Genomic DNA, 14,504 nt, shown 5'->3' with positions numbered 1-14,504 from the left:
CCAAAAAAAAATGTGTGTGTGCGTGTGTGTGTGTGTGTGTGTGTGTGTGTGTGTGTGTGTGTGTGTGTGTGTGTGTGTGTGTGTATATAGTGCTATGTTATGTTTCACTACGTAATTTACTTGGTGCATCAACTGACAGCAGCTGCCAGGCTGATGGGTTCTTGTTTACCGCTCTACTGATTTGCATACTCGAACAAGAAAAGGAGACTAAAGAAATTAGCGTACCGACTGCTTCACTGTTTGCATACCTTGTGAAGTGGATCCTTTTTACAATTTAAACCAGCTGCTCATTAAGTGTGTGTTGGACGCTATTGGGGGTAGAATTTTGAACAGTTTATTTTCCGATTCTTTTTGCAACGTCTTTTGGGGAATGGAGTCCCTTATTTTATAAAACCCAATTAATCCTTTAAGCTAAACGTAGCATGGATGCTAAACATAGCAAAATATGTTGACGCTGACAATCAACCATGCTAAGTTTCCCGCCAAGCGGTAAAGCTCAACTTTGCTAGTCGAAGGACAATTAGTAGTCGATCGTAACCTGATTTGTTTCAACACTGTGCGTACATGTGATGGCAAAAGATGTGTCAGCAACGTCAATAGTGATGTCATAGCACGGCGACACAGTGTAACTCATCAATGAATTCATCAAAGAGAAACCTAAAACAAACGTCATCTAAAAAAAAAAAAAAATGAACAAAAGTAAATGGTAAGGATCATGGATATGCAAATGTATGGAATCATCTACGTCATAATCATATATATGACTGTTAGTAATAATAGTGGCATTTTCCAAAAATGAATATTTTCCACAGTTGGTTTTGAAGCTCCGCTGGAATCAGTGCCAGCTTTTATTTGGTTTTACAGATGAAAACAGGCCTTTTTATAGAGCAGGATTTATGTGAGCCATAAAGTCTGCAAAGAAATCAAAAAGATATTCCCTTTTTCATGGACGTGGCAAGATGTCCATAAAGCCCAATGTAAAGGCGCGAGGGCAGTTCAATTCCACATAAAATTAGGAGACTTCAAATTGTCATTCCCGTCGTCTCCAGCTGTTAAATCTTTGATAGCCTTTAGATGAGATCTTCTCCACTCAACCTGTGCCCCCTCCTAAGACATCCCCCTTTTCCAACCCACACTGCCTATTGACTCTTTCCCCATTAATTATCTTTTCCATCAACTAAATTATTTAACCCAATTCAGCGCTGTTCTTTCCCTTCCGTCTATTTTTGTGTACACGTGAGGTCAAAAAAGGCAAAACCTTGAAAACTTGATCAACTAAAAGGACGCAATCATTACAGTTGTTTTCTTTTTATCTTGTACTGATGTTAATATCATGGTTTTCTCAAATGGACATTTTTAGCTCGGGGATTTGATCTTTCCAGTGAGATTGGACCAGTACATTTGGAATATTGAAACGCTGACTTTCCTCGTACTAAAAAGCAAAGCTGCTTTTGGAATTCATAATAAAATCCACTGATGACCTGAAAGAGAATCTATCACATTTAATTTCAATCTGTTCATGGTCTTTTTCATAAAGTGTTTTTTTTTAAAATATTTTGCTGGGTACACATTACACACTAATGAACGAAAACACCACAAATATCAGAACAATTTCTTGCATATTTTTACTGGGAGGTGAAATCCTTGGATCTTTAAAAACACACACACACACACACACACACACACACACACACACACACACACACACACACACACACACACACACAAAACATCGTGCTCGCATTACCAAACAGTAAATAATTTAAGTTGGTGTATTATCTTATTTTGTATTAACGTTGCTCACCATCACCAATTTAACACCAAAATCATTTTAATTAGCTAATGTAAAACACTGAAACGAAAAGCGCAACTGATTAAGTCGTCATTCATTAAAATGGTAATGGAACATGGCACCACCGCCAGCCGTCCTCATGGAAGTCTGCTCTCACGCCAACCCCCCGACGAGACAACAAGCCTTTAATACTTCACAAGGCGAGCAACGCCGGTTACATCATCGTCGCCAAACTCTTTTTCAAAAGTCTGACAGTCACGTGTGATGCAAAACAAAAAAAAAAACGATGAGCTGAGTAGGCTGTCTCTAAGGCAGAAATGTATCTTCAAATTTACCTTAATGGCTGGCATTTGCTCCTGAGCCAAAGAATTACAGCTATCAATTCTTAGCAATTCCATCTTACTCTAAAGCATCGAACCAAACTATTTTCAAACATTATTGTCGACAAAAATAGCCAGATTTTAAAACTTGAAGTGACACAATGCCCGGGTGGCTCGCAATGCTTGCTTGACATTTTGCTTTGTGTTGAGAGGTGCTCAGGTGAAGTGAGAAAAAAAAAATGGAGCAATTTAGGTACAATATGGCGCTTATGTGCGGCCAAGTACAGCCGCAGTCCCCAATGCATTCTTTGTTAATTGAACCAGACAAATAGTCAAACACAGAAATACAAAATGATTCATAAATGAGTACAGTAATTACAGCATTCATTTTCAAATCTCTTTCCTTCTTTACATTCTGTTTTTAATGTTTATTGTCTAGATACAAGACTGTGCTATTGTTCTCTATTAAACCACCACAAAAAAATTTTGGCTATTTTTTTAGGCTGTGCTGGAGCATTTTAACCTTGGTCATTGGTTGGGGCTTGAGCTTTCAAAGTAGGCGCAACAAAATAATAAGTATTAAAGAGGGCTGTAATCATGTGCACGTATTTACAGCAGCAGACCGGTGATGATCACTGTGTTGTCAGTGGGGGACAAGAGCTAGACACGGGCTACGGAGGGACGCCTGCAGAGACAGGCAGCAGTCAGACCGGTCAGAGATGGATGGCTTTCCACACGACACTGGACAAAGAAGGAGCCTGCAAACACACCAGGAAAGAGAAGAGCTATGCAAGAAACAATCAGAAACTGTGCAAGAAGTGTCGCCATGTGAAAGTTGACTTTTTTGGTCTCAAGTAGAAGAAATTCTCCTCTCTCTCCATGTCTCCCCATAATTCAAGATTCAGATAGGTGTTGAAGAAATCGACCTTTTCAATTGATATATAATTCACCATCCAGTTGTACTTTGCCCTTTACACTGATGAGCATGGAGCGATAATAAGAATATTTATAGCTGGTCCGAAACAGGCGCACAAGGTTGGTCATTTGGCTGTCCGGTAGCGCCCACGCGCTCCCGTCTTTCCGTGACATCACCGGTCAGAACATTTCTATCTCTCGGCCAAAAATGCATCTCTGCTGTTGACATTGAGTGACCTCATTATGTGACTGTGGCAACAGGTTGAATCAAACATGTACAGCACAAGGAGACTGCTGGATAAGCCTTGCGTTTAATAAGGCAGCGGCCTTATTAAAGCCAACAAAATGCTCTGACACGAGTTCCGTGGAGACTCAGCCTTAACAATGCAAGGTGTAAAAAGTTGGAGGGAAAGGGAAAGATTGGGTGTGTGGGTGAGGATAATATATGTGCCGTGTCTGCTGCAGGTGTCTTTGTTTCGAAAGACTCATTATTCCGAGCGAGGGCCGTGTATGTAAAGGGTTGCCTTCAAAAAGTCAACGATAACTGGTAGGGCAAAAGAAACAAGATTTTAATGATTTCCACTGTCGTTGATCAGTGGGCGAAACGGTTGCCATGAATATAAACAGATGGTCAGTAAATGGAAAAAAATAATATGATCATGCTCAGTTTCCATAAACATTATTAATGCTCCAGTAAGACCAAGATGATAAAAATGTCAAATTAATACCTCTCACTGATTCAATCAAAATGAGCCTGACTTCTTGCAGTCTTCCACATGGATGGCATTGTACTGATGTGCCCGAGCCGCCAGTGTGAATATACGTGGAATTAAATGTATGACCAGAAATTGAGTGTTGGACAAGTGTGAACTTTGGAATATGTAGTTCTCACACATGTGGAAGGTGGTAGCTCCTAATTACAATTTCAACCATAGGGATCCCCAAGCACTATGCTGGTCGCCTATGTTCGTGTGCCACTGGAATATTATTGACTTTCACTTCATTTCTTTAACCCTTTCATGCACCCCGTAACCTGATAACATGATAAGCTGTCCACTGGAGTAACCGCTGTCCCTATTTATTTGTAATTTTTTTTTTTTAATTGAATTTTTGTTCATCTACCTGCGAGAGACGTAGAGTGAAAGGCAGAAAGAACTATTACATGCTCTTCTCGTAGCTCCTAATTACAATTTCAACCATTGGGATCCCCAAGCACTATGCTGGTCGTCTATGTTAGTGTGCCACTGGAATATTATTGACTTTCACTTCATTTCTTTAACCCTTTCATGCACCCCGTAACCTGATAACATGATAAGCTGTCCACTGGAGTAACCGCTGTCCCTATTTATTTGTAATTTTTTTTTTTTAATTGAATTTTTGTTCATCTACCTGCGAGAGACGTAGAGTGAAAGGCAGAAAGAACTATTACATGCTCTTCTCCATTTTTTAAAATCTTACATTTTATATGTGCTACTATAAAATAATTGTAGCGCAAATTTCTAATTTAATCGATTGATCTGATAGTTATAGATTTGAGGTCCTGACAGAAAAATTAGTTTTAGTGGCACAGCGTTATGGTTAATAAATTGCTTGCTGAATTGATTTTTATTTATTTATTTATTTATTTCAGAAAAGCGCACTGAGCCGCATCAAATTTGGGTGTGGAAAAATATGCATGCAGTTCAATTTCTCATTCCTGGTCGAAATGGTAAAGTGTCAAGAGCTCCGTAAAATTGAAGGAGCCTACATTCAAGCACTTAATGATGCCGGTGCTCTAAAAAATGTGTACGTGGTGGAGCAAAAACAATGTAACGTAAGATAATAGTACATTTGCTTGAACTCAAGTGCTGGCTTTTTCCATTTCGCGCGATTAATTTTTCTCCTTTACCCTCAAAGGTGTCCAACTCCAGCCAATTAGGGACTTTCTAATCAAAATCTTGACACCAAGGGTCTTGAGTGCCAGGGAAAAATATTAGCATTTATATGCCAATTAGCGGGTGCGGGAACGTCTCCTTGTCAACCTGCATAATGGAAACAGGAAACCTCTGACTGGTACATGTGGATAGAGGCAGAAAGAACACGGCACCTTTAACCAAAAGGAAAAAAAAAAAAACACTTTTCAATTGACCTTCTCATCCATTTCACCCTCAGAATTCCCCGTGGTGAGTTTAAGAGACCGCCGTCTCAATGGCCTCGCTCCACTGTGAAAGATCCGTACATCACAGTGAACGAATCCTGTCAGTTTTATGACCGGTGGATTAACAAGCGCTGTGAAATACAACAAAAAGGAAAAAAATATCATTCCTTGTGGACCTTCTCCTCAGCCTCGATCCGGGTTTTAACCAGTTATTCTGATATAGCAGCAACCAACATTTCCTTGCCAAGGAGAAACAGCTCCGTTTACCATACAAAAACAAACAGTTTACTCCAAATAGCTATCACTTCAGATGTCCAACCGAGATGCTTCAGCATAACCCCAAAGCAACAAAATTGCAACTTCAGTCAACTAAAACAGAAGTTTTGTTATGCCTCAGCAAAGTGTGTGAGGGGATCGGGACTGCTTTTAAATTGCTTGCCTGCCAATATTCACCCTCTGCAGTGCTTGACCACCCTCCAAGTGGGAAATTACTTTTCAGGGTTTTTTTTTTTCTGTGAGCTGCCTAGAGGTCAAAAAAAATGACTGTAATCAAGTTGTTCAGATTTTTGGTTAATCAACCTGAGGCATGCCCATCACCAATCAAATGTGAAGCGGCATCCTGCTGTGATTAATGGGCATACTATAAATTTTTCAGATATTAGTCGTTGACAGTCATGCAGAAGGGGCATCAACTTGGTAACCCCCAGCCTTTGACAAAGTATTTTTTCAGTAAATGCTATTGTGAATTTGCCATCCAGTCTCCTGTTACTTGAAAAGTGGAGGGAGCGTAATCTTCTCTATTGTCCCTCGGGGTCCCCATTCTTCCCAGCGGCGAAGGATCAAGCGCAACAACTTCAGACCCACCAACAGAAATCCACTGCCTTGTCACAATCACTCGACATCGTTGTTGACAATAATCCTGATTTGCCTTTCCTCACTTGTTCTCAAGTCTCAGCAGCTCCTGCCCACTTTAAGGAAACAAGCACTTTTACTGTGATTGGAAATGACAGCCGAGGCTGAGATTCATCTGCGCTGCACGCAGGCTCACAATTCTCTGCTAGAAATGTTGCAGGAGTGGTAGGATTTAAAAAAAAAACAAAAAAAAAAACGTGCAGTTCATTTACTAAATGGAAACAACTGCAACAATTTTAAGAAAAAGTCTTCTGAGGTCAGCATCCTCCACACGTGAATGAACATTTTTAAAGGTCTTGACTAAATCATGAACCTGACCCTAACGAACCAAGTGCAGTATATAACACTTGAAAAGATCTTTTGGTTATTCGATTCATTTATTTAGATATCGAGAAAAATATCACATCTGCTACCAGCAAACCCCAACTCAGTATTAAAACTTCAAACGCAGTAACTCCTTAAATAGGGCTACTTTATTCAAATGAATATAAATGGAGGGAAACTGATTGTAATAGGATAGAATATGTGCATAAAATATAGATATAATAGTCACCCTTTTCCCTGGTAAGAAAGCGGCCATGAATTAATCATAAAAATAGAGGGGAAAAAAAAAAACACATTAAATGTCAGCATCTCCACTGACCGAGTCGAGGCTAACTAAATACGCATGTTTCCACGAAAAAAGTCAAGCATAAAAAGCCGTAAATAACAAAGTGTCCTTTTAGGCCTGCTAATATAATTAAATGATGTTCATTTATGGAAAAAGGTCATTTTCATCCGTCGCCATTAATATCGTTGCTTGGCTTTCCTTCTTAGACACACGCCATTCGGGCCAGCATGTAATCGTGATTTGGTTTCCATTACGTTAAAAAAATTAAAATGAATCGAATCAAATTTATGATTTCTAATTAAAATAGGTTCATTTCCCAAAACTGTGTTTTTGAAAAAAATGACACTGAACACAATGACTTCATTAGATACAATACATCCTGATTTATATAGCGCTTTCACAACAGCAGCAGCTGGAACGAAGCGCTTTACAAAACAGTTAACATAAAGGTAAATAATAAACACAACACGGGACAGTCGTGCGATCTTAACCACTTTTCCCTCACACGCTTTGTTGTTTGAAGCAGTTCTAGATGAAAGAGGAGAGAATCAAAGTGTCTATTGTGATCTCATAATCATTTGTTGTTTATTTTTCTTGTCCTTTGCACCTCATATATGCTCATTCAACAGAAAGAAAAAAAAAAGACTAACTCTAAATTTGGCTGGAACTGAATACACTGAGTGTTAATTTTACAACACAAGAAGAGGTCTCAGAGCATTTCGCGATGCACTGTCGGATATCTAACAATGTACAATCATCAAAAGTTACATTTTAACCCATTTCTCTTGAACTAAGTGTCAATGCAAAGAAGATAAATTGAAATGCAACTCAGCGGAGACACGTATCGGGGGGGATGGTATTGTTCAACCATATAGACAGATGTTGGATGTAAAAGATGTCAGAATCGCCTTCTATAGTTCTCCAAAAACCCATTAGGCCTCCTTCAGGGAATTCCTAACAAAACAGTCTCCCGAATAAAATAAATAAAAAGCTCCTCCATATGTCCTGCAGCACACTTCATTGTAAAGGGCACGATGGTTGAGAGTGGTTCCTGTAGAACTATGGGGAACGTTTTCTTTTTTTTTTTTTTTTTTTGGGGTGGCGGTTGTTTGTTTTGTACGTCTTGCTAGTATTTCATGGATCCATTGCAGCGTATCCCACATTTATTGTGATTGTATAGCGTTATTGAGGGGTTGGACCTGTTAGCCGCTGAGCTGCCATGGCTGTCCGACTACCAATTACTGAAGCCTGCGTGTGTGTGTAGCCTACCCCGGTGCATCTGGACGTAAGGAGGTATGGGGTGTGTGGGTGTGCTGTGGTCCCCGGGAGACCTGCCACAGCAGCACGCCGTTAATCAATCCGATTTAGACCGGACAGGGACATGCTTAGTCGCTGCTCCCGCCAACAGCGCCATGGTGACGAGAGAAAATGTGTGCGTGACCGGCATCCCACTGAAGTGTAAGGACACAAAAAGATGGATAGATGGGCCCCGAATGAAGAGGGAGCGACGGCGGTGCGAACCGGTGAGGGATGACGGGGGGGAGGGCGTGAGGTGTGGACGAACAGACAATAATTAGTGTGGTGGGTGTGTGGGTGCGTGTGTGTGTGTGTGTGTGTGTGTGTGTGTGTGTGTGTGTGTGTGCGCGCGCCGAATGAAAACAAAGGTGATGTATTGATTTGAATGAAATTACTCATGTTTTGTTTTTTTAAATAGAGCAATTGTCCTCCTCAGAGAAATCGATTGTGTAATGAGTTAAAATGATGAAATGAGGAGAGGAAGCTAATCATTAAATGGAGGACTGATTAGATTTTTCTTTGTAATCACATGGAAGTCGGAAAAGCTTAATGACTGCTGGAGATGAGCCGAAGTTTCTCTACATTGCAGAAAAAAAAAATGGGAGGTCTGATTTTTTTGACTTCTCATTTAAAAAAAAAAAGTGTGATGGAACCATGGGGACCATCACAAAATGTCAAAAAAAAACCCAACATGGCAGACAATTAGAATAAGGGAATGTGTTGTTCGTGAAATTGTGACTAGATTATTTGACTTGATCAACCTTTCCAAAAACAAATCTCTCGTGGAGAGAAATGTACTGAAGTTTTTTTTTTTCAATTTAATTTTATCCTATACACCAATATAGTTTGTGAAGCATCAGGTGTCATACAATATACCGTAATTTCCGGACTATAAGCCGCGACTTTTGTCACACGTTTTCAACTCTGCGGCTTATTTCATGAAGCGGCTTATATAAAGACTTTTCTAACGGCCGCCTGTGGACCGTCTTTCTTTGTAAATATCTCATGTTACAATATGGGCACCTGCGTCTTATACACAGGTGCGGCTTATGTGTGTACAAAATATTTTTTTCCTTTAAAATGGAGTGGTGCGGCTTATAATCAGGTGCGGTCTATAGTCCAGAAATTACGGTATTTCATTTGCCAGTTTTCAAGAATACAACATTAGTCCGCAGAGTGGAGACAGGAATGAGTAGTAGTAGTCAAAATATCGTAATTTCAGTCATTAATACATATGTGCTTTTATTATCCTCCACAATCGTGTGCTTGGAGGGCTGTTTACTCACCCAATGACGCTGCAATTCATTATAAACCGATTCGCTTACCGAGGAAGGACCGCTCATTAGCATAATGAATACAGCTGTCCTATCTGCCGTCGCGGTGACAATTTTTTTTTCTTCTCCTTGAAATGTGTTTAAATAAATCCTTGGAGGAAATGTGTCTGATTCTGAGCGGATGGAATGAACATGACAATACATTTAGCAGCTGCGTCGGCGGATTCAGGTGCCTTCACGCTGGCCCTAATGAAAGCTTTTTCTGGCGTGTGGGCCCATTATGATCTGTGGACAGATCATTAGATCTCATTTGTTCGCAGTTGTGTAAACACGTGCCTTGATCATCAGTTGACGCCGCTTCTTTGGTGGTTATTAATGTGTGAGCTCACAATATGACGAATGAATGCTCACAACTGATTTTATATTCTTGACGAACGGTGTAGCGGTTCACTCGCCTGACTTCTGTGCTGGGAGGGTGGAGGGTGATGTTCCCACTCAGGGCCAGGGAAGGGTTAATTTGCCTTTTGCCCAAAGTCAGCTGGGATAGAGGTCAGCTCACCTCAAACCTTCAGCAGGATAAGTGAGGTAGAAAATGGATGGATGCACCTTCTCCGATCTTCATGAGTGATCCCACAAAATTTTAAGAACAATAGGTCTCATTCATGGACAAGGTGGCGTGAGGTTTATTTGTATTGTTCATATCGTAGTGAAAAACCATCAGATTAATATATCGCAAAAGCTGGAAAAAAATGGTTTGAATATACTTAATGTGAACATATACAGTACATTAGTTCCACATGATTATAATGTATTAAACTAGCAATGGTTTGAATATACTTAATGTGAACATATACAGTATATTAGTTCCACAGTTCTACATTATTCCGTGACTTTTGAGAATTTGTGTCAGTTTGCTGCATTTTAATCACGTTCAAATGAAAATGAAGTACTTTTTTGGAAGTGTTGAACTCAAACCTGTGCCACTTTTTGGACACTTGACTTTGGAGGTTTCAAAATAATTCCACACATTGTTTAAGTAATACCTTGGTCATATCGAAGATTATCATATTTGGAAATGGGGATTTATTTATTTTTTTACAATACGTTGCATCATATTTAATTGTAGAACAGATGTACCTAATGTTGTGGCTGGTGGGTGTACAATGTCCAGAGGTATATTCTTTTGTGGCTTGACTCTTCCAATGTTATTTATCTATTTATGTATTTATTTATTTATTTTACATGGGCAGGAATGCAAGTGAGATGAGGCCACTTCAAGATTTCAATATGGATTTAAAATGGCAATGTTACCTTGGTATAGATGAGAGTAGTCAATGTCTGTTGAAAATTGGAAAACACTACAGCATATATATTTTACAGCATGTAGTAAAGTTGTTTCGGTCGCCTGTTTCTATTTATTGTGACACCGCAAGCGAGAATTGTTTTCATCAGTGTTATTTTTTTTTTCAAGCTCCCTTCTTCTCCCCCATTTCCCCAGGTGAGGGCCAGTGCCATCGCCCAAGACGCAGACCAGAATTACGACTACGCCTCCAACAGTGTCATCCTGCACCTGGACGTGGGCGACGAAGTGTGCGTACAGCTGGACGGCGGCAAAGTTCACGGCGGCAACACCAACAAATACAGCACTTTCTCTGGATTCCTCATCTACCCCGACTGACACGTTGCTCTCGCTCGTCCCCGTTCTGCATCTAACAGGCTGCGATTTCATCATGCTGTAGGTCGGGCCAACTCAAAAGAGAATATCCGGCAAATGAATATCTAATTGTATTTTCATCAGTTAACATTTACCTCAGACAAACACCTGGTTCGTTGTAATTCTGTACCATGAACAGTGTCTTTCACATTTGCTCAGACACACACACCCACACACGCGCGCACATACTTGCCTACATGTTACACGAATGAAGATATCCACCCATCAGGAGTGCGTGTGCGTGTGCGTGTGCGTGTGCGTGTGTGTGTGTGTGTGTGTGTGTGTGTGTGTGTGTGTGTGTGTGATATATATAAAATGAATATATATTTGTGGGAGCTGATAATGTGTCCATTGGCAAAAAAATAAAAAATATCAACAAATAAATTAATAAGGTATGCTTGTGTTGTATGACTAAGTTCAAAGTCCAAGCACATTTCCATCCAATGTTTTAGTTTGACCTACACCATCACACATCACGGGTAATAGATCAGTGAATATTAAACATTTTGGGGCGTGGTAGGGTTGCTGATCAAAATATGCCTCATTTAAAACATGGCAAAAAAGTGTGTTTTTGTGCTGAAAATAAAACTCTAAATATGACACAAAATGTTCACCATGTCTATTGATTGGTTTTTGGTTTGATATTTCTCCACCAAGAATGTAGCAGAGAACAAAATGGTGCCATGGAGATGTTTTGTTGTTTTTTTTTTTTCCAAATGCCATGCTAAAGGGAATGTTTGGATTGAGATTGTTGTTTTCTGGGAGTGAAAAACATTCCACTTTTTATCAGGTCGTTGTAGTGAATATGTGCCCTCAGTTTGTAAATGGTTTGTGTGCCTTCTTCTGCACAAATTCAGCAACAATGACAGCATTTCAAAGAGGGTAACATGACCTCGCGTCTCAAGTGAGGTTCGTTTGAAAGGTTCATCGAAAAATCTGCGCAAAACCTAAAGATTCAAAATTGTGTTTACTATAGTCGTCCTTATGTAGCTTTGAACAGAACTTACTGACGTTACTTTGCTTTAGGCTGAGCTAAGAGTTGTATTGCTCACAGTTGCGGCATCTGTTTCCTCATCGAAATCAAGCAAAGTGAACACTCGACTACCTATTTTCATTCATTTTACTTGTGAATGTACTTCAGTTAAGGTGTTTTTCAAATGCAGGTGTTTCGAGCATACACAAAGGGTTTCTGTGCCTTACGCGCTCTGTTTCCCTTTCATCTTTCATGCATGAGACTGTTTCTCAAATCCAAGCTGTGCGGACAAAGCTGATCCACGTGATATAAATAGCTATCCGACAAGGATTTTTTTTTTTTTCGGGGTGCAGTCCGTGCCGGTGTTTGACATTTGGGGGGGAAAACGAGACATTAACCAGGGACTGTGGATCTTTGAATGTGTATGGTATGGATGTCATTCGTGTCTATAAACCAGATGAAAAAAAAAGGATGGGGGTTCTGTCTGTGTCGTAGCAGAACAACAGAAGCATGTCATATTTGAAAAATTTGCATCAAAAAATATAAGATGCCAATGTATCCAAATGATTATATGTAACTATGAAAACCGAATTTCATCGCGACACATGCGTTGTGTAGCACTTGACGTGGCGCCAGAGACTTTTGGGCGCGTGATGCTTAAATAGCCTGACTGTGGATGTGAATCTGTTCTGTTGAAAGTCACCATTCCGCTGTGAGACGGTGGTACACGAACATTCCTCTTTGGTGCCATTCTGCATCCGGCGGCGTCTTCTGCCGCCGTCACCTGTGTGCGTAGCCATTGTTGTCACAGTACTTTGTAAGCTTCGTTCTACGTGGCAATCTCAACACTTGAACAACATGAAACACAATAAATAATAAAGAAAATTATAATCTGAACACCTGTTTTCCTTCTTTTTTTTTTTTTGTATGTTACAAGGCGAGGCTTACTTATCGGGAGTTTTTTTAGATTAGTTCTGAAAAAGAGACAAGCATTTGCCCAAATTTACCAAAGTACAAAACAAAGTAAAACCGGGAGTATCCCACTCCTTGAAAGATACTGTCCACTGTTTTCTTCTTTTATCTGTTTGAAATTGAAGCATTAAAGTAGAGAGTCAAGAGGTTCTCACATTTTAGGTGTGGAGGGGCTAGCCATAAAAACAAAATATGACGATCAAGTTGTAGCTGCACTTTTTATATGAAAAAAAATGTTCTTTGCTATAAATCATTCAGACAGCAAGATCTAGCTCTCTCTCTCTATTTTGTCAATTAGCTAGCCAGCTTTATCCCTCTATCTTGTCAGTTAGCTAGCTAGCTTTGTTTGAGATCACATTGCGTCTTGCGTTTCCTTTTTGAAGGGCCTTATGCCGTATTTGTGTTTTGTCTTTTGTCCTTTCTACATGCTTAGAAACAAATAAAATAAAGACAAATGAAAACAAAGAGATGGATCTTTAATCCCAGTCGAGAGTGCGAACCATTGTGGGCGAGGTTTGAATGTGGTACAGATGAGAGCTTTCTGAGCTGTTGTTCATGGGGGTGTGGGGGTTGTCATGCCCCTCCCTCCCATCACCCCTCTGTGAATCCCAATGCTCCTCCTTGCAGATTCCAGCGTTAAGTTAATTGGACAGGGAGTGAGGGTTGAGGAGGGAAGCGTTCAGCCCCATTAGCAATCCCTCTGTGGCAGGTCGATCCGAGAGGATCACAGACTCACAAATAGACGGATTAAAATAATCAATAGGCCTCTCTCTCTCTCTCTCTCTCTCTCTCTCTCTCTCTCTCTCTTTCTCTTACACACACACACACACACACACACACACACACACACACACACACACACGTACATCTGTGAGTCTGAGGAAAACCAGTTGCGCTACACTTTTCAATGTTGTCTTTGGACTTTTGCAAATTGGCTTTGGTCACACTAGTTTTCACAATCACCTCTCTCTCTCACTCACACACACACACACACACACACACACACACACACACACACACACGCACACACACACACGCACGCACACACGCACGCACGCACGCACACACACACACACACACACACACACACAGTTAATTTGAGCCTTGCAAAAATGAAAATAAATGAAAAGGTCAGTGAGATGAAAATAATCAGACTTGTCTTTATGCTGTCTACATTTCCTTTTATTTCATGCTAAGAATATTTCAAATACCGCGGTAATTTATAGTTGCATACAGTATGAGAGTATATCCTAGTACATTTGTGAAAATGCATATATGCTGCAATACAATACAATACATCCTGATTTATATAGCGCTTTCATGACAGTTGCTGCTGTAACAAAGAGCTTAACAAAACAGTTAACATAAAGTAAAATAATAAACACAGCACATAACATAAAACACGGACAGTAGTCTTTTCTATCATATGCTTTGTTGTTAAAAGCAGTTTGAGATGTAAGAGGAGAGAATCAAAGTGTCCTTTCACCAGTGGGTCAGAGACGTCATGCTCAGAATGTGCACACGTCGGCTACAAGCTAAGTTTCAAAGTCAACAAGAAGCTGTAGCGTCCACTGACGAAAAAAAGAGAT

At 40.1% G+C, this 14,504-nt stretch overlaps 1 protein-coding gene across 1 annotated transcript in view; it reads left to right on the top strand.

Moving 5' to 3' along the window:
* The window catches only part of c1ql4b (complement component 1, q subcomponent-like 4b), a 13,682-nt gene extending 2,531 nt beyond the window's left edge, over positions 1-11,151 (top strand). Inside the window, exon 2 of the mRNA XM_019881143.1 lies at positions 10,755-11,151. Coding sequence (XP_019736702.1) covers positions 10,755-10,934 — 180 coding nt within the window. The 3' untranslated portion in view covers positions 10,935-11,151. The remainder of the gene's footprint in view (positions 1-10,754) is intronic.
* Positions 11,152-14,504: the final 3,353 nt, after the last annotated feature.

The sequence above is a fragment of the Hippocampus comes genome, unplaced genomic scaffold (genome assembly GCF_001891065.2).
Source record: "Hippocampus comes isolate QL1 unplaced genomic scaffold, H_comes_QL1_v1.1 scaffold68, whole genome shotgun sequence".
Classification (NCBI taxonomy): Eukaryota; Metazoa; Chordata; class Actinopteri; order Syngnathiformes; family Syngnathidae; genus Hippocampus; species Hippocampus comes.
This window is presented reverse-complemented; position numbering and strand designations above follow the sequence as displayed.